Here is a 27,741-nt window from a genome sequence, read left to right as displayed (position 1 = left end):
ATATTTTTCAAGTCAGATGCCTAAATAAAGATATATTTTGAGGAAGAATTGTTTAATTCATGATATATAGGTAGAACTGCCTATTTTTTAATTAATATATGCATGATCCCCCCAATAATAAAATTTTTCTGTAGTTATTGGTCTTCCTTATGGTTAGTACACCATTTCATGTATGAATAAGAGGTTAAGAGGTTAAAAATCTAAGTTATACGAATTTAAATTTTAATTTAATTAATTTATAAAATTATTTTTAAAAGATAATATCTAATAATTTTAATTTTTAAATTTTAACACTTCGACTTCTTTATTTCTCTCAAACTACAACTTCTATATATAAAAAAAAAATTAAAATTATTATAAGATTAAAAAAGAAAGAAAGTTTTATACATAAGGAACGTATATGACTCTTATTTTCTTAGAAGTACCAAACTGAAGTCATAATTTCGCTTTAATGGTATTTTCTTTTTTTGGACAAACAGGTTAACATGATTTGACCCTCAAAAAGCTGTAACATAATTTTTTTTATAATTGTGAATTAAAAAACCTTATATTGGCCAAAAATATTAAAAACCCTTAACAATGAATTGTGATTTTTTTTTATTATGCTTAATTCACAATTCTTCATCCACCACTTACTAAACACAAATTATAAACTTGGTATCATATGAGATAAGAGTTCTTGGTTTGGCTTCTCCAACAATTAGGATCTTAATTTTAAAGTTACCATGTCGATGAGAATTGCCATGACCAATTGTCTCCTCATTTCCCTCTTTCTTTAAAAACAGAAAATTTTCAAAACCTTGTTATGCTCAATGGTGATTTAAGTATGAACATAATCCAAGACTCAGAACTTGGCTCTTAGCAATTTGGACAGTTCAACTTTCAGTTCGAGTATTACTTTCATTTTTTTAATAATTTGATCATTTTTAATAAAAGCCTCATGAACTTGATCTAAGAATCCATTGGAAAATTACAATCTTTAGTTTCAAAACATAAAACTGAAACTATGATTTGGATGCAATGAACTCATCAAAATTCTCCCATGTAGCTTACAAATTTAAGACCGCAAATAATTTATTTTCCTTTTATCAGTTGAAAGATTCTCGTATAGCAACTTCATAAAACAGGAGATCAAGAAATCAAATCAAACAAATTCATTTTTCCAAACAGTAGAGCATATAACAGAATAAAATCACAATCTGCTGGTTTCTCTAGCCTTTCACCATGACAGTTTTGACAGGAAGGTTCGTTTACAATAAACCAGCTGATCTGAGAGCAGCTTTAAAGTCTTCCTCATTCCTCCAGTTAGGAACCTGCATCCAAGATAACATGTTAAAAGCAATTGGATGAAAATGAAAAGTATAAAAAGAAAAACAACCATAGATAATGGAGTGCTTACCTCTGCTACTTTGGTGCCAAAATGATTTTCGATTTTGGACATTATCATTTGGTCCATATCGCCACAGAGCATGTTGAACACAGCTCCTGTAAATCAGATAGCAATAGCTCTCAATAATTTACTCTTCCATGAATGTTCATAAAACAGCATAAAGTGAAAACCCTCCCCAAACAATTGGTTGCTGCTTGAACCAAAAACAAGTTGAGTTATCACTAATACATCCAAGTGCTCAAATTATAATCATGCTAACAACTCTATATCTAGCTACCGGTCAGGTTTGTCAGGCCTCAACAAGCAAGAATTAACACTCATAATGAGGAATGGAAATGGGGCTCAATTCCAGCATTTATCACATTTTGATTCAGAAACCTACCTTTGCGACCAAAACGCCCAGCTCTGCCAATTCTATGCAAGTAAACCTCACAATCAGGCTCCATTCGATTGTCATGTTTCACAGGAAGATCATAATTGATGACCAAATTAACCTGCAGAAAGATACAATAAAAGGATGACATACCTTGTACACAACCGGACAACTCAGGAATAAGGGGAAGAGATACCTGTTGCTGGTCAAAACCCCGGGCAAGAAGGTCAGTTGAAATGAGGACTTGAGTCAAACCATCTTTAAACTCTTTGACAATCTTGTCTCGGTCCTCCTGCTTGAGAGCACCCTGAATTGTGGTAACATCGTAACCAAGATCGACAAGTGACTTATGCAACATGCTTGCACTATGCCTTGTGCGTACAAATATTATCGTCTGCCCTAGGCGCTCTCCAAATTCAAAAATTCTCTCTTTAATCACCATAACCTTGGAAAGTTCATCTGGAACATTCACCTTGTACTGCTTCACTGACTCCAACGATAGTTCTTCCTTCTTGACAAATAGTTGATTGTGATCTCTCTTAACTATCTTTGATACAAAATTCTTGACTGTATCATTAAATGTGGCAGAAAACAGGAGAACCTTGAAATTGATTCAAAACCAAGCATTCAGTCAGTCATTGTTCTCCAATACCAAGCATGCAACTAAGTTGCGAGGATAACCCTGCTTTCTTACCCATATAGACTAGCCCTTTATAGACAAAAAGATACATATTCAAGCCCATTGGCATCAAGATGTTAGCAAATTTCAATGCACAAGCATTCTTCAAAAAAATGGAAATCTAGCCAACTAGCAGAATAATTAGTTTATTATTTATGTCTCGCTTCATTCTGAAAAGTTTCCAAGTATAGTGTTCTATTTTACCCGTACCTAAGACCACCACTATTATGTCATTTTCCAATGTTATTAGGCACTTGATTCATCCAAATTGATAAACTATATGTAGCATTTTTCCAACAATATCAAGATAAAGAAATGTTAAGATACCATATAGAAAATATTCATCAAGTGTACTATCTTTCCAACGATACTATAAGTAACATTTTTCCAACGATCTCTAGATAAAAAAATGTTAAGACAGTATATAAAAAAAGGTTGACATACCACATCCTAGATCCAAATAACTTTACAAGGCATCTTTAATACAAACCTGGCAATGAGAACTCATCCTTTCAATATCCCTCATTATTCTCAAGGAGTCGTCTTTAAATCCATCCTGCAGCAAAGAAATGTACATAAGCAAATCAATAATCAACAACACATTCCTCTAAGCACGGAATTTACTCAAACCATTAGATCATATAAATGCACTACATAGTTAAAACAATGCCCTTCCTTCCAAAATCAATCGTCTACAAGCAAAATCATTCCACTCCTTCTCAATGCTCTCTCGCAAACACACATTTCCAGTCCTTCTCAATGAATACGATAAACAAAGTTTTTTGGAATTCTTGATAGCAAAGAGAAAACAAAATCATTTAATGGCACATTAATCCTACCATTCACCTAATTTAAATGGTTTTATCACCCGTCCCATTATTACTTGAACCCTATTCTTGTCATCATGCTTTGGGGATCCTGCATTTCTGTGCCAATAAGATGAATAACAGACAAAGAATTATTGTAAAAATTCTGAACACTTCTTAAATCCAAAAAAGTTAACCGCTGGCTGTGAAAAATCAATCTGTAAGATGCAAACCAATAGCTAAGACAGCTATAAATACTACATACCACTAGAAAGATAAGTCCCGATATGCCTCCTCACATGCATAAAATGCTTCACTAATAAACACGTATAAAACATTATCATATATACCTATACAGCTCACCCAACCAAACTAAGGTAGTCACAAGTTCATACATAGAGAAATAAAGTTAAAAAATGTTCCACAAGAAACAACATTACTTATAATTTTAAGTTGCAACAAATTTTTTTTTATTTCCTAATACTGAAAACAAGAGAACTGTAAATTCTAAATTCCATCAAAACAACAAGCAAATAAACCAGCAAAGCAAAGGTTACCTCAGCCAGCATGTGATCAGCTTCATCAAACACAAGAATCTTCACATAACTCATACCCAATTTCTTCGCGGACATCCACTTCTTAATAGTGCCAGGAGTACCAATAACTACTTGGGCTGTAACAGGCGACCGTTTATTAATTGAAATATAATTAGAACTATCCATCGGAATAGCACATTCTGAAGTTATCCCAGTATGCTTCCCCATCTTCCGAAGCACTTCCAAATTCTGCAAAAAAGAGAGAAAAAAAAAAAAAAAGAACGCAAATTCTATAATCAAAACCAAAATCACAAGCCAAATTTCATTAAAACCTCGAAAATTCAAAATTCCAAAAACTTAACCTGAATAGCCAATTCTCTTGTGGGACAAATGCAAAGTGCTTGAGGAGCTTTTATATTCGGATCAACACGAGATAGCATTCCAAGTGTAAAACAAGTGGTTTTTCCAGAACCATTATGAGCTTGAGCAATTAAATCCATGAAAGGGGGAGTCAAAATCATTGGTAAACTAATAGCTTGAATTTTACTAGGCTTTTCAAATTTCATTTCAACATATAACCCCTTCAATAATTCTGGTGACAACTTCAATTCCTCAAATGTAAATGCTGACGTATATGGTGTATCCCCTGATGTAACCTAAAAATAAACAAAACCTTACAAAGGTCAAAACCATAAATCTCAGTCAAACTATGAAGAAAAAGCTAAAGTTTTTGGGTTCAGGGATATATACGGCTTTGATGTTGGAGTCCTCAGGTTCGTCCAGGAACTTGTTGATCTTTTTATTCTCGTCGATTGCTAGGTTTTCTACGTCGAGTTCCGGCGCGCCTCTTTCTTCCGATGTTGAGGAAGCGCTCGGTTCCTCCGGAGCATCGTCTTCTATATCGGCCCATCGTGTTGAAGCATCGGTGGCCTTTTTGGTTTCTTGTAACGGTGGCACCTCGGCGGCAGCATTGGTGGGCGTGGCGGAGTCTGCGGCGCTGTCAGCCATGAAGTTCTCGAATTGAAGGGAACAAACAGGAAAAGGTAAATCGGTTTCTTCTTCTGTTTGGGTGATTAGGAGAGAAAGTTATAGAGTGGTACGTGTTACCGATTAACCGACTTAAGTTTAGCTTAATACCGACGCGATAATTTTCTTTTCAGCGACGCAGTCATTTTTAAACGGGAAAGTTATCTGTTAATATTTCTTTTTAATGAGGACGGTCAAACTAATTAATCTTATTACTTTATTTTTTTAAGGAAATTAGAAAAAAAAAATGAAGTTCAGCTGTGATTTATAACAGTAAAATAAAATTATATTGATAGTTACATATTTGGGGCTTCGTAAGAAATTTTTTTTTTCTCTTTTAATTTCTCTTTCATAATTTTTAATTACTAAAATTTTCTTTAATATATTAAAATACTTTTATCTAAAATTTTGTTACTATAAATTTTCTCCAAAGAGTTAATATTTTTTAGAAGTAGCAATGTAAAAATAAAAAATTTTAAATTTTTTAAAAATTATTGTATAAATCAATTAAATTGAATATCGGCTTCAATAAAAATCCAATAATTCATGTGATAAACACCACCTTAAAATCATTAAAAATTTAACTTTTTCATAGAAATATTTTGGAATAATTTTAAGAAAAAAATATTTCCCAAACAGGCACAATAATTTATTTCTTTTTAACTCTCCATATATACTGGGCCTTCATACCTGCCGTGTACGTAGTCTGGCCCATTTGAGCCTTGTGGATATTATCCGAAGTCTATATAAGGCTTATCCTTCCATTAATCCAATTTCATATGGACACATTAGCAAGGCTCTTAGGCCAATGACGTTATTTTTTTATTTTTTTAGAATTTTTTTTATAATAAAATTTTTTAACTTTAAAAATAAAATTAAAAAATATCACATATTTATTTTTTTAATGTCCCCTAAGGAGTTATACAAATTTATTAACTTTTGTAAAATCTAAATACTTTATTAAGGATAGAGGAGATAATTGTCTTTTACAATAATTTTTTTCTTATATTCATTTTACTTTATAATAAGAAGACCTTATTTGCCAATTATTCCTTTATAAAAAAGATAAATATTATGAATGATTTTTAAATTATAATGAAATATTTCATATAACATTTAAATTTTAAAAACGTATAGCATGGTATCTAAATTATAAATATATTAATTAATGAGATATTTATTTTTAATGTGATTAATTTTAAATGATGATGTATGATGAATAAATAACTTTAAATATTACATTAATTAATACTTTTATAATTTAAATAGATTTCATAATAATTTAAAAATATTCATTATATTAAAAAAATACAACTTTGATCAGGGTAAAAATGTTCATAAATCATATCGAATCAAATTTTGATTGAAATCATATTTGATATTAATAACTTATATATTTATCTATATACGATCTAGCAAGTTTGACTTAAATTAAAAAAATAAATATTAAATTCACTCATTAAATTTAATTTATATAATAAAAAATTTAAAAAATTAAATTAAACTTAATGAGATTATATTTAGTTTACATATATATAAAAATTAAAATTAATAAAATATATATTTTTTATTTTTAATTTATATATATATGAATTATATATATAAGAAAAAAATTTATATATATATATATATAAATTTGAATAGAACCGAATTCAAGTTTTAAATTTTTTATTTAAAATTCAATTCTAAAGTTAAAAAGTTTTAAAAATTAAATTTATTTAATAATTTTAAATATTTTATCAAAACTCTTTCAAAATTTGAATAAACTTTTAAATTTAAATGAGTAATTTAACTCTTAAACAAGTGTAGATAGTCCGCCGTTTCCTTAACTTACAGACACTCGTGACCACAAAATGATCAAATAAAAGCTCTCCGTTCCGCGTGGAATAATGGACTGTGTTCTTCTCCCTCTTTATTTCCATCTTTCAAAAAAGTAGAATTAAAAAAGCATCCAAATTAATACTTTAATATAAAAAAAAAATTTCTTCAATCCAAGTTAGCATAGATAGGAGGGACCAAGAATCCTATTCAAATAAATTTCCCACCAGATTTCAAGAATTCCTTTTCAACTCCTAATGAAGAATTTTACTTCACCAAGTGGGAAAATCAAGGAAATTTTTGCTTTTTTGTAAAGAAAATTCTGCCCTTTTCAACTAACATTAATCTGAGTATAACAAGTTCTTTCTTTGACATGATTGTCCAAAATATTCCCTAAGATATGAATTTAGAATTTAATTTAATTGATTAATATAATTATTTTAAAAAAATCATTCAATAATAATAAATTAAATTTTATATCTCATAATTTTGATGTCAACTTTTGAAATAATCATTCAATTAATTTAAAATTTAAATCTCAATCTCAACATTATAATTTTTTTTTTTTTTGTTTTCACGCTGTGATTTTGTTTATAAAAAACAATTACTTAGCAAAACATATTAATTAGTTTCAAACTCTATCTTTTGTCCGCATATGAAAAATTTTAAAAACCCTTGCTACAAGTTGAGCCTATTTTTTTCTTAATTTTAAACAAGCCAATCAACTGTTTTTAGTCTAAAAAATTTGAAAGTTGAAACAATATAAAAGTGATCCATCATGCATCTTTTTCCTACTTATAATTGGCTTTCTACCCATTCCTCAGTGAAAAAGAAGTGAATGCCAACAAACCTTCTCAATTGTGGCACAGAAATTCGTTGGGTGAACAATGCCCTTTAATTTTGCCACAGTCACCATTTTTTTTTTTCCACTTGGCCGATATCAACAACTAAAAAATGCAAAGCAGACAAATTAAAACTTACGGTGAAATTGATTTTAATAAAATTAAAAAAAATAATAAAAATTATTATAATTACGATTAAAAAAATTTTAATAAAAAATTTTATATTAAATAAATATTACGGAAGTTAATATTTAGATTTAATTAAAATATAATAAACTCAATCGTATAGTATCAAATATGCGATGAAATCCAAATAAAAATTAAGTTTCAAACCACTCATATTCGAGTCTCTTTTTATGGCATCTCAGTTGAGCATGTACAATTATTCTCTCGTGTATAAGACCACATATTCAGGTTTTTTCTTTACTCCATGTGCTTGAATGCAACCAATAGATCTTTGAACAAATGAGATTATCATTATAACCAAATATGATAATTTCCCACTAAAAGACTTATGTTAGGGATTCGATCTCAAAGCCACGTGATAAGAAAATCCTACCATCCAAATAAAGCATTGAAAAAAGTATCTCTTCCCAAATTTGAGCCGGACCTTGAATTATTTGTGGTTTTTGTGAACTACAAGCCTACTTTTAATAGATCAAAGGAGTGGAAAGATAAGCATCAAGTTTCAAATAACAAGAAATGAAGTCGATTTGTCAACAAGAAAAGCAATCTTATTAAATTGAAAAATGCTTGATCTTCAACTTATATTAAAGATTTGGTAATTTGCTAAAAATGATCAATTTTGAGATTTCTTGAATGATATCCTCGTGCTATAAATAATATTGACCATGAGATTAGTCTTTTGAGTGAGTTATACTTCGAAGAAAATAGCCAAAGAATTTCCAACATTGCTAGCTAATAAAAACAACAAGAAGGATCCAAATTAGGATTGAGTTTGCTTTAACTTAGCATTTATATCCACTTTTTTGGTGACAGAAAACTATGGAATGTCTCAACCAAAAATCCTTCTTCTGTAATTATATGCCAGGCTGTGCTTGAATGAATCAAACAATGTTTGCAAGCTGCTTTTGGGCTACCAGCCAGCCTGCCACAGTTAAACATGAAAAATTATTAACTTTTATATGAATTTTAGGTGGTTCTAACTAATGTTGTACTAAAAAAATGATTATCTCTTCAATTCTTAGCTCTTTCCTACACAATCATGTGATCATGTTCCAAAAGATATTGATGAGGTACTATAGAAATGGGAGGGTCAACTTCTTTTTTGCTTTCTTTTTAAACCACACACCCCAAACTATTTTTATACTTTCCATTGATGCATTTTTTTTTCCTACTTGGAGTAGTGTCAGTCTCTCCCCTTTTGCTCTTTCTTTTTTTTGGAATAAATTGTCCTTTTCACCTTTTCTCAATTGAAAGAGGCAAACTTCCACAAGGTATATCGATCCTTCTTAATTTATGCTGATTGATTAGCTGAATTGCTGATCACAAAGCCCTTTCACTCGCCGAAATTTCCACCTTTTGCTTTGGCCAACACATCAAAATGCAAAAACAAACAAAAGCTTTAAAGCACTCTCATCTTCTATTGCTTTATTTAGTCTCGTCTAACTCCCCAAACGCATTCAATTTTCTCTTTCTTTGTTTAAATTAGTAGATCTTGAATTCATCAAATTTAAAATTCAAATTTTAATAACTACAATTTTTTTTTTATTTTTAAGTTATGGTTTCCTTTATAAAAAGATTAGTAAATCTTTTTATATATTCATTTGATCTAATGTGATTATCATCGTTGCCAAATGTGTGTATCTAGCTTTCCAAATTCGAGCTGGATTCATCCATGGTTTTTTTATAAACAAAATGCATACCCTTTGAAAAAATAAAGCAGATAAACATCAGCATCGACCATATAAAGGCATAGTGTTTCAACAAGAAAAGCAACCCTATTTTTTATAAGGAAAACCTGATCGATCTTCAACTTTATTAAAGAATATATTGGGAGGGAATTCTATCAGAAATATTGATTGGCTGGGGGCGTTTCTTTTGAGTAGGTTACACTTCAAAGCAGGAAATGCTGCCTGGACTGCTGCTTAATATTAGCCGTTGAAGCAAGACCAATGGCACAAAATCCATGTCTAGTCTCAATCGGATATCCAACTTCTGCAAATATGTGCCAGGCTCGATGAAAATGACTTCAAATTGACTATAATTCTTTTTTCTTTATCATATTTATCGAACAATCATATGTTTAATTAGGTTACCTAAGTGTAAGAGATGATAAATATGATTGACATGTTCAAATTTACAGTTAATGATTCATTGTTAGATTTGTTTACACAGCAGAAAGATAGTAACTGATCCTTGATTTGAGAGTTCAATTTAATCACTGAGTCCCTAAACTAAACTTGGATATACATTAGTTTTAATTTACATTACTATGCTTTTTTTCAAAACACACAAATATATGCTTACTTAATACAATGACAACATGAATTCTAAACTAATGATAAATTACATTGAAGTTTCATAAATACTTCTTAGAACATAAAATGATGAAGTGATTACTCTTTAAAAAGGAATGATAGAAAGAATCACACGCTAATAACTGCAAATAGAGCATTTTTTTAATGAAGGATTTTGTTAATTAGTTTCTTTAAGATATTTTTTAAGATTAATAATATATTATTTATAATAATAATTTGATATTAAATGTAATAATTGATCATTTTAATCATGATTTTTAATGCATTAGATAAATATATTTTTTATTAAAAATATTGTAATTTAAAAATAAAAAAGAGTTAAAGATATTGTAATTTAAACTTCAAATCTATTAAATGCAATGTGATTGCATGAATATATAATAATCTTAAATAATGCTTTAATGATGTATTTAGTGCACAAGATTAGGATAGGACGGGATAAGATGATATTGTGAATATGATTAAATTAAATAATATAATCTTATATTGTGTTTGATGTGAGCAAGAATTAGAATAAAATAATTTATTTATTGGTCAAAATTAACATTTTTTAAAATTTATAATATTTAAATTATTTATGAAACTAGCTTACTACTAATGCACGGATTATTTTTATTTTATTTAAATTTAAATAAAAATATAAATTAATATTATTGAATTATTTACATGTTCAAAATATATGTAAAATATACATAATATAATTAAAATATCCAATCATAATAAAAATAAAAATTTTAATTAAAAAATTAACAAACTTTAAAATATATAATAAACAATATTGGAGAAAGAAAAAACATAAGAAGATATTATAAATAATATTATTAAGTATACCAATAAAATATTAAAATAGCAACTAAAAATCTTATCACTTCAAGTAAACTTTATTCAATTTGCATATCTTCAGCTTCTTTTATCATTTTTATACACCTGCAGATTTATATAGTTTTAAGATAAGTTTTATTTGTTTAAGAGAAACAATGATTTTAAATGTTCAAATAATATACGTGATAACTAACTTGTGTGTATATATAAGTTTTTAAGAGTTTCAATAATATCATAATTTTCAGCATCTATATGATTTTTCAAATATTTGTGCCTTTCAATTATTTTGAGGTTGATATCTAATACAGAATTATGTTCTTGTAAAAACTAAAATGAAATAGTTTTAAATTTTGAGTAAATAATAATATTAAATTATAAACAATTATTTAAAAAAATTATTGGCAAAGGATTTTAATGAAATGTATCAAACTGCTTATCTTTTGTATTTTTTTCAAGTAAATATCAACTATCTTCTGCATAAAGTATCTAATAAACATATATAACAATCAATCTTGAACTTTCATAAAAAAAAATTGTAATCATTGAGTTCTATTTCAAAAATATATGAACGACCTCTCAACTCTTCTAATATTTTTTTTCACTTTAGCATCTCCATCTTTTACATAAATAAATAAAGCAAATTTATTAAGTTTATTTTCTTATTTATTTTTAAATCATTATAAAAAGATATTAGCTTAAGTGTGTTCTAATTAAATTTATTATGAATTGAGAAATAAAAAAACAAAATGTTACAATTGATTTTAAAAAAAAAATCTTACCTTATGGAATGAATAGTATGTTTAGTAAAATAGTACCTATCATAAAATAAAAAAAAAATATTTTAGTTCCTATAGTAATAATAGACTTATAAAATGAGAGATTAAATTAATAGTAGAGAAAATATATTTAACTCATATGCTTCGTGTGACATTGAGAAAACTATATAACTAAAAACTACCAACAATAAAGGCTTTTTTGAAATTATTTTAGTATTTATATTTTTTTTTTACATTTTCGTTAAATATTAATATTAAAGTTTATAACAAATATTGATTTAAATTTAAATTTTATTTTTATTCAAATATATCTAAATATATTTTTTAAAGCTAGTAGATTGTTTATTAAAATTATTTTTATTTATAATTAATATATTTAAAAGCTAGAGATAATATAAGAATTATTTATCAAAAATATTAAAAACATTAAATAATATTTAAAAAATTATGATAAATTTAAATAATCATATTAACTGTAAATAAATTAAAAAAGATAAATTATTTTAAAATTAGTTTCAAATAGAGATAATGTGATATATAAAAGAAAAGAATTTCATTAGAATTTAAATTGGTTTTTGATTAAATTTTAAAATTTAAGATAATTTAATATTTATAAAATATATATTTTATAAATAATTAAAAATTAATAAATATCTTATATAATATTATAATGAGAAATTTTAAAAATTATCTTACGTTTCAAAAAAAAAATTATTCAAGTAAGTGTCCAAATAGCAAATACTATATAGTAACTATGTATGTTAAATATAATATATATATAATTTTTAAACGTATAATAAAACATATAAATTTAATTTTATATATTAAAAATAATTTTTTATATTTAAAATGATTGAATCATCTTATAAAAAAATGATTAATTTTTTTGATAATTCAATCATTTTATTTAAATATAAATCAAATATAATAAAAATAATTATTACCTTATTTTATTTATTATTTTATACATCAAACATGATCTAAAGACATTATTAACAAAATGATTAATACAAGAATTACTAATTTTCTTTTTTATTTAAGATTACAAGTAATTTAATGAACATAAACGTTATATCAATGTACATAATATAAGCAATTAAGTTGTCTCAATCTTCGAACATAAAAAAAAAATCAAGTTCTATATTCCAAAAATTTTTTTCCCGTCATAATTGCCCTTTGAAGTAGTGGGACCCACATTGGTTCCTGGCAATTCGTCAACAATCATCGCGTCCAAATCTTCGTCACCCAACAGCTGGGCATGATGCTGTCCTGAGTCTTCCGATTCTCCTTTGGCCTCTTTTGGTCAAGTCAGGCGTGCTAATACGCACCGTACGCTCTTTAAATTTGGATTCTAAACCACACGTCCATACCCACTTTGCAGCGTCCTTCACGGCTATTATTTTATTATTTTTAACAACCCTTATTGTTATAACTTTAATTACATCTGCCAACGTATTCAAGTACAATCCTTTTGCCTTTTCTTTCGATTATAAAGCTTAAATTCTTACATGGTCAAAATTACCCTTTGATGGTTTATTATTAGATCTTGATTCAATAATTTGTCGAGTCTAAAAATGTGTCATTATCATAAAGTTACATTGCTTGTGCTCATTATAACTCTTTATGAGTAAGTAAATGAACATTGCTAACGATGTTTGAGAGATTTGTACGTGTTGATGTAGAGTAATTGCTCTAAATGAATAAAAAATTTTGTCAAAAAATAAAAAATAATTAAAAAATATTGAAATTTTAATTTCAAAATACATTTCGATATTTAATTTAATTATAAGAGAGAGCGTTGCCAATATAAAAATATTTAATGTAAAATTTATATATTTATTTTATATAATTTTTGTATCATGTATAATTAATTGGATGATGTAACTATTATTATTATTAACCTTTATGTAAATATAATTTTATTACGAATTCTAAATCTTGATTATAATGATATAAAATCATATTTAGATCTCGTCAACAAATATAATAAAATGTGAATTAATGCTATAGTTATTATATTTGTCTTTTTGTTTTTTTTTTTTGAAAACGACTTAATTGCCAATTTCGTATAAATCATATTCAAGAATCAAGACATATTCCTTATTAATGTTACATCAAATTCATGTCAATTTTAAGACTAATGCCTTCAATACTTCAACCAATGAACTCCCTAAAAGTAACAAGCTCTTTTTATTCATGATTTGGATCGAGTCAAACTATATCATTAATATTTTTGTACCATTCGAAGACTTAGAGTCAACATTCTCCTCTTCTTGGCAACTTCCTGTTATCCTCAAAATCATTAGATAGCAACTTCCTTTTATCCTCAAAATCATACATGCTTGGTTTTAATTAATAATTTTGTACAAACCAAGCTTACAGGCAAATCTATTCTACTCGTCTCAAAATATAAAATTATAATTTTGTGAAAGATATTTTTTTAAAGTTAATTTATAAAGTAATATTTTCTTTCAACAAAAAAATATTATTATCTTAAAACACTCGTAACAAAATTCTTCAAAAAAAAAAGTATGATTGCCAACTGAAAAAAAGTGTCGTATGTCACCAAGAAATTTACCGCCAAATCATTGCCAACTGAATTTCCTCGTCCTTAATAAATGAAGGATAGTTTCGTCTTTCTGATCCTTTATCTTAACGCCTATATTATTCGCTTAACCCCCAATGTAGCTCCTAATTAATCAATCTAATCCATTTCTCCATTTTGTTTAAATCTCCGGTTAATGTCTCTACCTTTCTCTCAAGTCTAAACACTCTCGTTTTCTTTTCTTTTCTTTTCTCTCTCTTTTGCTCTCAATGCAGAGAACCAAACAAGATCGATCTTTTCATTTCGATCTCTCTTTATAGAAAAAGAGGAAAAACCCATTTTTTAAAATTTTCTCAAAGCCTTTGGAAAATGAGGGCTTTGAGTTTGCTTATCTTGGGATTTTTAGCAGTTTTGTCGGTGGTTTGCTCTGCCATTATCCCTCTGGAGAGAGCTTTTCCTTTGAACAAACGAGTTGAGTTGAGCCAACTCGTAGCTCGAGACCAACTCAGACACTCCCGAATGTTGCAGGGTTTCGTTGGTGGGGTCGTCGACTTCTCTGTTCAAGGTTCCTCCGATCCCTACCTCGTCGGGTAATTTTAGCTTATCCTTTTGTTTCTTTATTTCTTGTTTTCAGATTCCAAGGTTCTTTTTGGGTTTTGCTTCAAAGGTTTTTTTTATACTGAATTTTTGCTCGTCTTTAGAGAAGTTTCTATTTATTCTTTACAGTTTGAATTTCTAGTTTATGTCCTTTAATGGGTTTTCTTTGGTGAATTTGTAGATTACGAAAATGGCTAAACTACATTCTTTATTTATCAAGAATTTTTTTCTTTTGTTATCATTTGCTGAATGTTGCGTTTAAACATTTACTTTTGACTGCTAAGGAAGTGGAAGATAATGAAGGCTGAAGGGAAAAGAAAAAAAAATGAAAAAAAAGAAAAGGAAAAACTTTTTTTTTTGTCTTTTTGGGTTTTCCAAGGATGAAATCTTGTCTTCCTTTTCCTTACATTTGCTTTCTATCGCTAGTGTTCTTGTCATTCAGTTTTGTCTCTGTTCTCTTGAGTTGTTTTTTGTTTTTCCATGCTTTCTTTATCATGGAAATGTAATTGATGATGTAGAGGAATATAGATAGTAGCATTAATTTTGCTCTTCATCCTTTGATTTTGTTTTTAATTTTTTTTTTTTTTTTGTTTAGGCTTTACTTTACAAAGGTGAAACTCGGGTCTCCTCCTAGAGAATTCAATGTACAGATAGACACTGGAAGTGACATTTTATGGGTCACCTGCACTTCTTGCACAGATTGTCCCCAATCCAGTGGACTCGGAGTAAAATACCTTCCCTTTACATCAATAATTTGATAAATTTTTACCATGAAATTGAAAATCGAAAATGTAATTGCTAACTTGTTCTGTCATGTGTTGTACAGATTCAGCTCAGCTTATTTGACACTGCAAGTTCATCATCTGCTAGGCTGGTTTCTTGTTCAGATCCAATGTGTTCTTCAGAATTTCAAAGTACTGCAACTCAGTGCTCTCAGAGCAATCAGTGCAGTTACACCTTCCAGTATGGAGATGGAAGTGGGACATCAGGTTATTATGTATCTGATACGTTGTATTTTGATGCAGTTTTGGGACAGTCTTGGATTGCGAACTCTTCAGCTCTCATTGTGTTTGGGTGAGCTACCATGACTCAGTAGAGATTTGCTGTCTGCTAATAATACAGGATTGGGAAAAACCGTTAAAATAAATTGAAGACATGGAAGAAAAAAAAAAAAAAAACTGCCCAACAACCTTAGTCTATTATGGAATTCTTCTTGTGAGATAAAGTTTATATGGTTATCAATCAGTGTCAGTGGGGGATGATCCTTAAATACAGAGATGGACTATAAAATTAAAATGTTTAAATGTCATGACATTTGATTGGATGTTATGAAATCATAAGTAATTGAGCACCTGGGAAATGGAATGAGGTTAATGTGAGTTTAATGTTGAATTCTGCTAGAGGAAGGAATGTAAGCTTGGTCATGTAATTAAGTTGCACATACTATCTTCCATCTGCAACAAAGAAATTTTGGTTATTTTTTCTCTTTTGACCGTCTTTCATCAAATAACTATCTTAATAGTTGTTTGTCTTATGTTAATCTCAGTTTACTATGTTGTTTAAAACTTTTTCCCCTATGGATATGTTGTCGAAACAGGTGCAGCACATATCAGTCTGGCGACTTAACTAAGACAGATAAAGCAGTGGATGGGATATTTGGCTTTGGCCGAGGTGATCTGTCTGTTATATCACAATTGTCATCACGGGGTATAACACCTAGAGTTTTCTCACATTGTTTGAAAGGAGATGGCAATGGAGGGGGTATAATGGTTCTTGGTGAGATTTTGGAGCCCAACATTGTTTATAGTCCACTTGTCACATCACAGTATGTCCTCTTTCTTGTATAACTTTTGTTGTCTTTGCCCATGCTGCTTTTACTTTGATGGTTTGAATCTATTTGCTTGAAGTGGAACATTTATAAATACTGTTGGTAAAGTAATTCAGATTTGTTCATGCTGCAATTAGATAATATCGTCTTTCTTATTCCATTAGTCTAAACGGGTCATATGCTGTTGGTTATTTTGAATTTCATTCCACTTATTAGTACTAGTGCTCAGCTAGGGACCTAGGTAACATTTCATGGCAAAGAAAGGAAAAGTAGGGCATTTGCTGGTGCTAGACCGGCCTTTCGGGCCTTTTCACCCTATCATGCCATTTTCTTTGTTATTTGAACTTTAAACCTTGTTGAGAACTAATATTTCATTTTTCCCAGCAGTTAGTGGCTTGGTGGGTGGACTTTGTTGGCATAACATAAAGACAAGATTGGTGTTGCTAACAATTTGCATTGACTGTGCTTCTAGAAATTGGATTTCCCTCTTGTTTTAAATGTTGTTTTTAACTTCTGAAAGTTTGCTATGATTGTATTTGTGGTATTATGGGTAAGACATTACTTGATACAGCTGTGCGTGTTCCTTATATTACCACTCTTTACAGGAGTCGAGGCCACTCTTGAATCTTGCAAAAGCTTGGTTTTTCTGCCATCCCACATCATATTTTTTGCTATTCTTTTTATAGTGGGATGGAAAGGAGTTTAGATGAATGAAGAGGTGGGGTAGATGTTGTCAACATGCTTATTTATTTATTTTTTGGTTGGTGAATGGATGTTTTCCTGAACCATCTCAGTCTTTGCTGTGTAAACATTTCCTTTCCAAACAGATGATCTTTCAGTTTCATTTGGAATATATGGCTACCAATTTTGCAGCAAGTTTGACCATTTCCTTACTTAAAATTTTCAGGCCCCATTATAATTTAATTCTACAGAGCATTGCTGTCAATGGACAGTTGCTGCCAATTGATCCAGCAGTTTTCACAACATCAAGTAATCGTGGTACTATTGTTGACTCTGGAACAACTTTGGCATACCTTGTGCAAGAGGCATATGATCCATTTGTTAGTGCTGTAAGTATTAATATTCTTTCAGTTTTCTTTAAAATGAAAACAAATTATCTCTTCTTGAGATGAAAGCATAAGATATTTACTTTTATTGTATTACTTTACTACTAATGTGTTTTGAAGTTGACTTGCAAGTTGAATTTGCAGATAACTGCTGCTGTTTCACCATCTGTGACTCCCACCATTTCTAAAGGAAACCCGTGTTATCTAGTCCCCACCAGGTTAATTCTCTAGTTTTATGTTTTATGTAGTAATTTCATAATTATGTTTATCTTTGGAGAAATTTTTTGTTTTCCTTTGCTTTTCTGATCTCCTCCTACATATCACTTCACTGCACCTAATATCCTTTTATGATTGACATCTATTTTATTTTCAGTGTAAATGAGATATTTCCCCTGGTTAGTCTAAATTTTGCTGCTGGTGCATCAATGATGTTAAAACCAGAAGAGTATCTTATACGCTCCGGTTTCTATGTAAGTTGTCCTACCCAAGTATTCTGTTAAATTCAACATCTCTCAAAGTTATGAAGTAGAAATGATTGCTGTGAATCGAAATTCTGCTGTGTGAACTGTTAAGTGTAATGGATCACTTTGTTTTTGCAGAATGGTGCTACAATGTGGTGCATCGGTTTCCAAAAGGTTCAGACTGGAATAACAATTTTAGGAGGTTAGATATGGTTTTCTTTGAATTGAATTAAGTTTGGAGCAAGAAACAATTTGCTTCAGCTCCTAGTTTTTTTGTTTTTGCTCCACAGTTTAAAATGAGTGTTAGTATTTCTGCATGAATCGATAAACCATCAAAGTTGAGGGACTTTTTGAATGGAGGGTTTCAGCAAGTAACACCTGCTATTTACACTACATAACGATTACATTTTCATGTATTTGCTCAACTTCTTTACTTTCTTAAAGATGAATTTAACCATTTTGTGGTTTATCCATTTTGCAGATCTTGTCCTAAAAGATAAGATATTTGTTTATGATCTTGCTCGTCAACGAATTGGATGGGCTAATTATGATTGTAAGTTCAACCGATAAGGAAATTTTATGCTTTTCCCCCTAAAGTTTTATTGCTTCATTTAGCACTATTGTCTCTTACATTTCTCGGAATTTCTACTTCTTAGGTTCATTATCTGTAAATGTCTCCATTACTTCCAGTAAGGACTTCATAAATGAAGGACAGGTGAGTGTAAGTAACTCAACAAGAGAGATGCTATTGAAGCTTATACCCTTGAGTTTTATAACTCTACTAATACAACTCTTGGAGTTTGTGGAATTCCAGTTTTTGTAATTTAAACCTCAAGTCCGCAAAATTCATTCTTTCCTTGTTCAATATATAGACGATTATCCAATCTTTATTCATGGTGATGGCAAGGCATTTGCACTTTTTAGTTTTTACTCAGATAGCAACACCTTAAGATTCTTCTCTGGTTTGGATTGCTTGCGAATGGCGCGATATGAGTCTTTCTCTTCTTCGTATGGATAACTTGGCCTTCTCCTTGTAAAGGATCCTCCATGTCCAACATTGCTAGAACTGTATATTATCTATCTCTACCAGATTCAAGTTGTTGTAAGGATGAACTATGTCTCCATTGGAAGCAGAACAAGGGTACTCATTTTCCTTTTTCCGGTCACTACTTGGTTTGATTTAGTTAGAGATGTAGAAATGGCATATTGTGTCCAGGTTACAAGTCAATTTTGTAAAACATCATTGTTTGTTTAATATATAAGTGTTCATACTTTTTCATTCTTTCCTTTTCCTTGTGTTTTAGGCTTAAAGTATTATAATAAAATACTTTTTAATTAGTTACAACATTGTTTGTATTTTATTTTTTGTAATAAATAATTCAACAAAAATAAGTTTTATATTTTGATTACAAAAAGAATATAAGAAAAATATGACATATTTAAAACTTATTCACATCATCTCCAAACATACTCATGTAAAAAAATAAACTTAATATCAACTAAAATGAAAAGAAATTTTATATAAAATTTAATAAACTACAATAGCATCAATTAATTATTTATCCAAGTTATTAAAACAAACATGCTAAATCAAAAATCAAAATTGTAAATCAACTATAGCTCACAAAAAAAAAAAAAAAAACCCTACAATCAAATTAAAAATGATATATAACATCTTATTTGTAATAAAAAAAAAAACTATTAAAGAAAACAATCAATCAAGTATTTTTGAATGATGCCTTAAATTGGAAAAATGCCAACATTCTGGGTAATTCTTTTGTAGTTACTAAATCATCCTTTGATATCCTCATCAATTTATTTCAAAACCTTATGAGCAGAATAATTTTTATATGAAGCATATAAAGAATTAAATCTAATTATCAAGAATTATTGTACTTTTAACCAAGATAAATAATTATTTCTTTGGACTTCTACAATAGTCTACAATTTCTTAATATCAACTGTTTTGTATACTTTGGCTAAGACCACTTGCATACAAAATCAAATTGCTGTAAATTTTACTATGAAACACATATTGTAATTCTTAATATAAAAAGTAATACATAGATAGAATTGCTAAACTCTCTAAAAAATTATACATGGATCCTAAAAAAATTAAGCAAATAAAATATTGCACCGTACATAACAAAATATACATGCAAAGACATTATCATAAGATCATTTCAATATGCAAATGAATACGTAGACAAAGATTGGGTTGTAAAAAATTTTCCATACAAACTTAAACTTAAAAGCTTTATCGCTCTCTAAATCAACATCCAATTTATAATTATGGTAGGTCATGAGAAGTTAGTTATAAAATATTTAAAATTTTGAAGTTTAAATATGAAAAGTTGATCGTAAATTAAAAGAAAAATTTCAGGTAATAATAATATATTGCAAAAAATAATCTCATTACATAACTTATTTTGACATAAAATCAAGCATGATTGTGGACAATTTAAATTTATATTAAAGTCTTTTGACAAATATGGAAAAAATATTGCTATTTAATATAATTTAAGTTAAAATCTTAATATAAAAGATTATAAAAAGTCACATAAATGTAAAAAAGTAAGTAATTAAATTAAAGTTTTAAAAGTAAAGAAATATAATTAATTATTTAAAATATTTTTAATCTAAATCAAATTAAATAAAAAATTAATTGCAAGATATATGACTATTTTTTAAAACCATCTACATGTTATTTATATAAGCTATCCATGTTGGATAATTTTTTTTTTTACTAAAGGTTTTGATTTTTATATATTTATATAAAATAAGATATAAAATGAAAAAATATTAAGTTTTTTTTAATACTAGATGTTATTAGGATTTAAATCATAATTACTGAAATTAAAAGTGTAATATTCTATTAACAAATTATGATGTTATTAGCAAAAACAAAAGTTTTAAGATTTTTTGTAACCAAGCTGAATTAAATTTTTTATTTCCAATAAAAGTACTTCTAAATTTTTTACATATTAAAAAAATACTGTGTTTAAAATTTAGGGTTAAATGTTCAAAAAACATTTTTGATTCATAAAATGTTCAAAATTTATTCCATAATAAACTTGGTGTAGATAATTAAAGATTAAAAAAATTATCCATAAAAACTTTGAATTATCTATAATTTTGATATTCCATAGTTTTTTATGTCAAAAGTAAATTAAAAATTTGTTAAAAATAAGCGGAAAATATATTAAACGGGTATAAAAAGTTGAAGAGGACACGTGTGCGTAAAAGAAGGCGTGGTGTTAGGGTAAACAGAGGCTGTAAAAGGTTCCGAAAAATCACAGTAAAAAGCGTTTTTTCTTAAGTTTGAACTTTGAAGTAGTCTTTTGGATCTATCTTTTCACTTTTTATTTTTTTACTTTTGGACTTCGAAATTCGCATGTGTAAAATTCTTTACTAAAAGGCTTCCAATATTTCTACACGCTCCTTTGCAACTACACTTTCAGCTTGAAACTATTTAGATAAAAGTTATTTAAAAAACACAAGAATTAGTAATTTTCTAGATAAATAAAGAAATTAAAATATTAATATATTTTGTAATAAAAAATCATAATATGAAAATAAAAAATTTATAAATTTTAAAATTTAAACTTTAAATTTATTGATGTCATCTTTTAATTTTTTATAATAACATTGAAATATTAATTAAACAAGGACTATTAGTGTTTTTATAGAAAATTGACACTTTAATTAAAAATAAAATTATTAATAAAAAATTAATTAGATAGTAAATGATTTGTAATAGTAATAATTAATAAATTTTTTAAAAAATAATGACCACAAGACAAAATATTAATAGTTTTTATGATAAGATTAATGAGATTAAGAAAAGATAATTGAGAAAGTTTTTATTTTACTAATACTAAGTTTTATTATGACAATAGATAAAATTAAAAAAAAAAGAAAAAAAAAAAGGGAAGTGGTTGAAACGTTCTGAAACAGCGCGTAGGATAATGAACGGGTATGTTGCAACCCTTATAGTTGCACGTCCCAAACACCCCTTCCATCCATGCAAAAAATTCTCTGTTATTTTTCCTCTCTCCCTAACAAAACCCTAACTTCTCTTCATTAATCGCTCTCAAGATAACCGAAAGGAAACGCCACTTCTCTCTCCATTCTTTCTAGAACAATCCCTAAACGCCATTGTTATTGTCGGTTTTGTTGGGGTACAGCTGTTTTTTAAGTTTGTTGGGAATTTCGTGAATATTTTGCGGTACTAGAAGTGGGAATTATAATTGATAACAATGGCTCTTCCATCGGCGGTAACGGTAGCGGCAACGCTGGCGTCATTGTACGTTGGGGACTTGCACCCTGACGTATCTGATGGACAACTGTTTGAGGCTTTCTCTGAGTTCAAGAGCTTGGCCTCTGTTCGTGTTTGTAGGAATTCTTCTACTGGGAGGTCTCTTTGTTACGGCTATGTCAACTTCATGTCTCCTCAGGATGGTACGTTAATTTTGTTAGTAATTTTCTTTTTCAAATTATTCACTGCTTTTCCGTTCATATTGTTTCAAAAGTTTGATCTTTTATCTGTTGTGGGTTACAAACAGATTGTAAAAAATTTTCCAAAATTTTACTTTTTTTTTTCTTCTTCTTTCTAAAGGGTCTTGTTTGGTATTGGAATAATGTGAAATATTGGGCGCTTGGTTTGGAATCAACGGCGTTTTTTGGATTTTTGTAGATTGGATATTGAGTGGAGTAGAAGGAAAAAAGTTTATGTAATGGAACTTGGGTTGGGATTTTGGCTTTTCCCAAAAAAAGGACATGTTTCACTTGTCCAATTACGTTTGATCTTCAATAATTTTCGGTTGAATCAATTTCTAAAGCTCTATTCAGATCCTGGTTTACTACTATAAGACAAGCACAAAGGGATTCAAAAGTTAAAGATCATAATTAATGAAAATATATGGGAAGAGTGAAGTTTCAGTCATCATCTTTATATTACCCTCACCAGATTTAAGATCATATGAAATGTTTTATATTTGCATTAATTTTACTTTTATTGATTCTGTTAAACCTTGGGTTTTCTTGATCTTTTAAAATCATTCATCCTCCATTACTTTCTGGTCTTTAAAACCTGTTTAGACAAAGACAGTGTCAGATTCAGACTATGTGGACTGAAGCAAGGGGTAACTACAGGGAGTCTCTCCATTTGGTATAATTGGAAAATCGGGCTTCCTTAATTGTTCATAGGTTTTGTTTTGTATTTGTTAATTTTTACTGTACAGTCTGGTGACATATAGTTTTTGCACAGTTTATTGGTAGATAGATACTTTTTCCCTACTTCTTTTGGATAATAAAACACCATAATTTATTAAAAAAAAAAAGGAAATACTCCTACTAGTATAATTAAGGAATTCTTCCTCGAGTGTCCTGCTATTGTTAATCTCTTTGATAGTGTGGAGCAAATGCTTATTATGAAATGACAGAATGTTTCCTATACTGTTATGTCTGGCTTTTTGGTTGGTGTAGTTTCTAATTTTGTATGTACATTCTCGGTTCAACTTTTATATACGGTTCATCTTTAAAATGTCCCTTTTTTCTTTTCTGATATGACTAGCACATCATGCTATCGAGGCAAAGAATCACACATTACTGAATGGAAAAATGATAAGGGTGATGTGGTCTCTTCGAGATCCTGATGCAAGAAAAAATGGAGTTGGAAATGTGTTTGTTAAGGTACAAGTCTTCCCATTCCCTTAACAGATATGTTAATTAAGATTGAGCAAATATTATTACTGTCATTTTATTTTTCCCTTCATTAGTGGAATTTTGAATGTGAAAAGTATTCGGTGTATTTGATCATATCAGAATCTCAGTGACTCAATTGATAATGTGGGACTGCAAGAGTTATTCAGCAAGTTTGGAAATGTAACATCTTGTAAAGTTGCAACATTTGAGGATGGGAAGAGTAAGGGTTACGGCTTTGTTCAATTTGAGTCAGAAGAATCTGCAAATGCTGCTATTGAGAAACTCAACGACACCACCATTGGTCATAAGCAGATGTATGAAATTTCTTAAAATTATGAATCTTCATTTCTAAGTTCTATATTTTCATGTCTTCTTTTTAATGTGATTCTGTATGGATGTTTTTGTTCAAGCATTTTCCCTTCTTCTTTGCTCTGGAAATTAATCATTTCAAAATTATAATTTTATTTTTTGGCCCAGATATGTTGGGAAATTTATGAAAAAGAGTGATCGTGTTTTGCCAAGTCCTGATGTCAAATATACAAATTTGTATATAAAGAACTTGGATCCAGATATCACAGAAGAGCTTTTGCAAGAGAAATTTTCTGCGTTTGGGAAAATTGCTAGCCTGGTCATAGCAAAGGATGAAAATAAGGCCTCTAGAGGTTTTGGCTTTGTAAACTTTGATAGTCCAGATGATGCCAAGCGGGCCATGGAACTGATGAATGGATCACAACTTGGTAGGTTTTCTAACCCTTTTTGCCTTAATTGCTGGGAATAACTGACTGATTTACTTATCATATTTTGATATATGGCTGTATACTTGTATGGATTAGGCTCCAAGGTTCTATATGTAGCAAGGGCACAAAAGAAAGCAGAGCGTGAGCAAATACTGCGTAATCAGTTTGAGGACAGACGAAAGGAGCAGATCATGAAATATAAAGTAAGCCTGAGCTCATTTTTCTACCTGATGCAATTCATGATCCTAATTGTTTATGCCTTTTATCATTGATTGTATTCCTTTCTCCAAATTTCAGGCTTCAAATGTTTATGTGAAGAATATTGATGATGATGTGACCGATGAAGAGCTGAGAGAACATTTCAGTCAGTATGGCACAATTACTTCTGCAAAAGTTATGCGAGATGACAAAGGAATAAGCAAGGGGTTTGGATTTGTCTGCTTCTCTGCTCCTGAGGAGGCCGCTAAAGCTGTGAGCTCATTTCATGGTATGTTAATGAGTCCTACCCTTGATGGTTGAAATATAGTGGAAAAGCAAAGGGATTGTTCTACCCTTAATGGTTGAAATCTGAATGGAGATCATCTCGGAATTTATCTTAAAATTCACTTGTACCTTGCATCTTAAGTTATTTTGCAATGTATCCCATCCTTGCATTACTCATGCTTTTTCGGTGAAGTTGTCAATGATCCCATCCTTGCATATCTTACAGGATATATGTTTCATCGCAAGCCGTTGTATGTAGCTATTGCTCAAAGGAAGGAGGATAGACAAGCACAATTACAACTTCAGTATGCACAACGTCTGGCAGGATTAGCAGGGCCTTCCACAGCTGTTCTCCCCGGAGGATATCCTCCAGTCTACTACACAGCTCCAACTGGCATTGTTTCACAAGTACCTCCACGGCCAGGGATGATGTACCAACCTTTAGGTTTGAGGCCAGGATGGAGGGCTAATGGCTTTGCACCTCCAACCAGACCAACTTTTCAACCATCATCACTGCCTATGGTATTCATTTATCTTAACTCATTTTAATTGCACTAATCATTCCTGTAACATCTTAATGAGTACATTAGTGGTGCAAACAACTATTTCAATACTTCTATTTTGTACCATAGGTTCCTAGTGCTCCAAGACAAACTAGGCAAAACCGGGGTAGGTTGAATGGGCATGCTCTTCCGCAGGGTGGTTCTCACTCTGTCTCTTATGTGCCACAATTGCAACAGCCAACCCAAGCAGTCACTTCTTCCAAAGATCAAAGTAACCAACAGGTTGTTTTCTTTTGACTTGATTCCATTTTTTTAGTGGTTAAAGAACCAACAGGTTGTTTTCTCTTGACTTGATTCTATTTTTTCGATTTTATTCAGTGGTTATATGTATGCTCAGTTCATTGTTTTTTCATCTCATTTTTCCTTTTATAAAGATTCACTGTCATTCATGTTCAAGCTATAATTGAAACTTTCTGATCCCTGAGAGCTACATTTTGCAGCGGGCAGGACAAGCTAAATATGTACCAAATGGTAGTGCAAGAGAGGTGAACAAAGGCTCTGGAGTCCCAGCAGCTGCTTCCAATTCTATTGCAGCTGTATCACAAGGATCTGAGATGTTGAGTAGTATGCTTGCTGCCGCTTCCCCTGAGCAGCAAAAAACAATACTCGGTGAACGACTCTACCCCCTTGTGCAGAAACACCAGGTAATTTCCATAGAATTTCTATAATATATACTAAGGTATATATATAGTGGTAAGGGTGTTTCGATATCCCGAGTTAATATACTCCGTATGTTCTTTATCTACAGCCTAATCTGGTTCCGAAGATCACAGGGATGCTTTTAGAGATGGACAACTCTGAACTGCTTCTTTTATTAGAATCACCAGAATCTTTGGCTACCAAAGTGGAGGAAGCTGTGGAAGTGCTGAAGCTCTCAAATGCTAAAGTGTCTGGCCAAGATGCCCTTCATTCAAGTTTCCTGTCTGCTGAAGTTGCAGTCAACTGAAAAAAAAAAGGAATGGCAGTTGTCTTCAAAATAAAAACCATCTGAAGCTCTTAACAGGAACTAAATTTTTGATATCCAAGTATCAGAGTATTGAACCTTTAAAATTTTCCCAGTCCTCACAACAGTACTCTTTCAGTTAATTTTTCTTTTAGGATGTTTTTGGTACTTTGAAGTTTGAACATTCTTTTTCCTTTATAGAGATGCAATGCAATTAAATTTTATAACTTCAAATTTCTTTAAAGGCTAAATTAGTTTTGCTTACTTAAACTTGGAGTAGTAGCTTATTATTGTAAATTCTACTTCTTCCCTCTTTAGCTTCTGAATCGAATCCTTTACTTTCCCCATAGCAAGGTAAGCCAAACTATCTAATGTTTTTCTTTTCTCTTGTATGGATTTTGTTACATCTAAATTTTATTTCACATTCAAATTCAGCTTTTACAATTATTTTGCTATTTGTTTCATGATTTTCTTTTTTTTTTTTCAATATTTTCTTTATTTATATAATAATTCCACCATTTATTATTGTGACATTCCTATTATTTTTTATTTCTATTTTTTATTTACTTTATCAAATGAATATAGGTAAAAAATAGTGGCTTTACATATTGTTAATAAAATATTTTAATTTTACACAAGGAATGTTGTTACACATTTTACTTATTTTTTAATTATTTTTTATTTTAAATTATGAAATTTTAAAGAAATTAGGTACTTTTTATTTTATTATTATCACTTTACTCATTGTATTTTATTTTTTGGGTTAAATATAAAAATGGCTCTGAACTATTTTTTTTGTTAATTTATACTCTTAACTTTCATTTTTTTTTGTTAATTTGATATTTTAATTTTCATTCCATCGTACACTTTATATTTGAAATTAATATTATTATTTAATTTATTAATGTGACATAAATATCTAATAAGATATTGACTTTTATAAAAAAATTTAATTAGTGTTATATCATCAATTATCACGTTAAGAGTAAAAAAAATTTCCAAAATTCACAAAATTTTAAAAAGTTCTAAAATTTTTTAAAAATTTGAAATATTTTTAAAAATATTAAAAAACTAAAAATTGAAATATTTAAAAAATTATAAAATATATAAAAATATAAAATTTTAAAAAAAATAAAAAAATTATAAAAAATTAATTTTTAATATATTTTATGAAAATTTTAGATTTTTTTAGATGTTTTAGATTTTTTATTTTTCAAAAATTTTTGAAAAGTTTTAGATTTT

The 27,741-nt window shown here is 29.2% G+C and overlaps 3 protein-coding genes across 6 annotated transcripts; 2 read left to right on the top strand and 1 right to left on the bottom strand.

The window, feature by feature from the left end:
* Window positions 1-1,045: 1,045 nt before the first annotated feature.
* On the bottom strand, window positions 1,046-4,846 carry LOC111311789 (DEAD-box ATP-dependent RNA helicase 38-like). Its single transcript, XM_022911483.2, has 8 exons — window positions 4,535-4,846; window positions 4,147-4,440; window positions 3,806-4,033; window positions 2,933-2,998; window positions 1,960-2,364; window positions 1,773-1,884; window positions 1,400-1,485; window positions 1,046-1,313 (listed from the first exon to the last, which is right to left on the bottom strand). Exons 1-8 carry the CDS (start codon window positions 4,790-4,792, stop codon window positions 1,251-1,253), a joined length of 1,512 nt encoding a protein of 503 aa, XP_022767218.2. The 5' UTR covers window positions 4,793-4,846; the 3' UTR covers window positions 1,046-1,250.
* Window positions 4,847-14,335: 9,489 nt separating this feature from the next.
* LOC111311788 (aspartic proteinase 36-like) lies at window positions 14,336-19,346 on the top strand. Of its 4 annotated transcripts, XM_089760004.1 has the most exons (12): window positions 14,336-14,704; window positions 15,307-15,436; window positions 15,538-15,625; window positions 15,737-15,785; window positions 16,309-16,536; window positions 17,447-17,609; window positions 17,751-17,824; window positions 17,980-18,076; window positions 18,206-18,269; window positions 18,549-18,620; window positions 18,724-18,782; window positions 18,992-19,346. In XM_089760004.1, the coding sequence occupies exons 1-12, from the start codon at window positions 14,484-14,486 to the stop codon at window positions 19,004-19,006; spliced, it is 1,260 nt and encodes a 419-aa protein (XP_089616130.1). In that variant the 5' UTR covers window positions 14,336-14,483; the 3' UTR covers window positions 19,007-19,346. The 4 variants fall into 4 exon arrangements, with proteins under 4 accessions (XP_089616130.1, XP_089616129.1, XP_022767216.2 ...); XM_089760003.1 differs by having other exon boundaries at window positions 15,538-15,785; window positions 18,992-19,139; XM_022911482.2 differs by having other exon boundaries at window positions 14,338-14,704; window positions 18,724-19,001.
* A 2,866-nt stretch (window positions 19,347-22,212) lies between these two features.
* On the top strand, window positions 22,213-26,723 carry LOC111311003 (polyadenylate-binding protein 7-like). The gene is made up of 10 exons (XM_022910382.2): window positions 22,213-22,528; window positions 23,643-23,761; window positions 23,894-24,087; window positions 24,251-24,510; window positions 24,607-24,713; window positions 24,808-24,997; window positions 25,220-25,515; window positions 25,626-25,778; window positions 25,997-26,200; window positions 26,305-26,723. Exons 1-10 carry the CDS (start codon window positions 22,327-22,329, stop codon window positions 26,500-26,502), a joined length of 1,923 nt encoding a protein of 640 aa, XP_022766117.1. The 5' UTR covers window positions 22,213-22,326; the 3' UTR covers window positions 26,503-26,723.
* Window positions 26,724-27,741: the final 1,018 nt, after the last annotated feature.

The sequence above is a fragment of the Durio zibethinus genome, chromosome 1 (assembly GCF_047325235.1).
Source record: "Durio zibethinus cultivar Kanyao isolate XHJ-2024 chromosome 1, ASM4732523v1, whole genome shotgun sequence".
Classification (NCBI taxonomy): domain Eukaryota; kingdom Viridiplantae; phylum Streptophyta; class Magnoliopsida; order Malvales; family Malvaceae; genus Durio; species Durio zibethinus.
The sequence above is the reverse complement of the archived record's forward strand: the minus strand, read 5'-3'. Positions and strand labels throughout refer to the sequence as shown.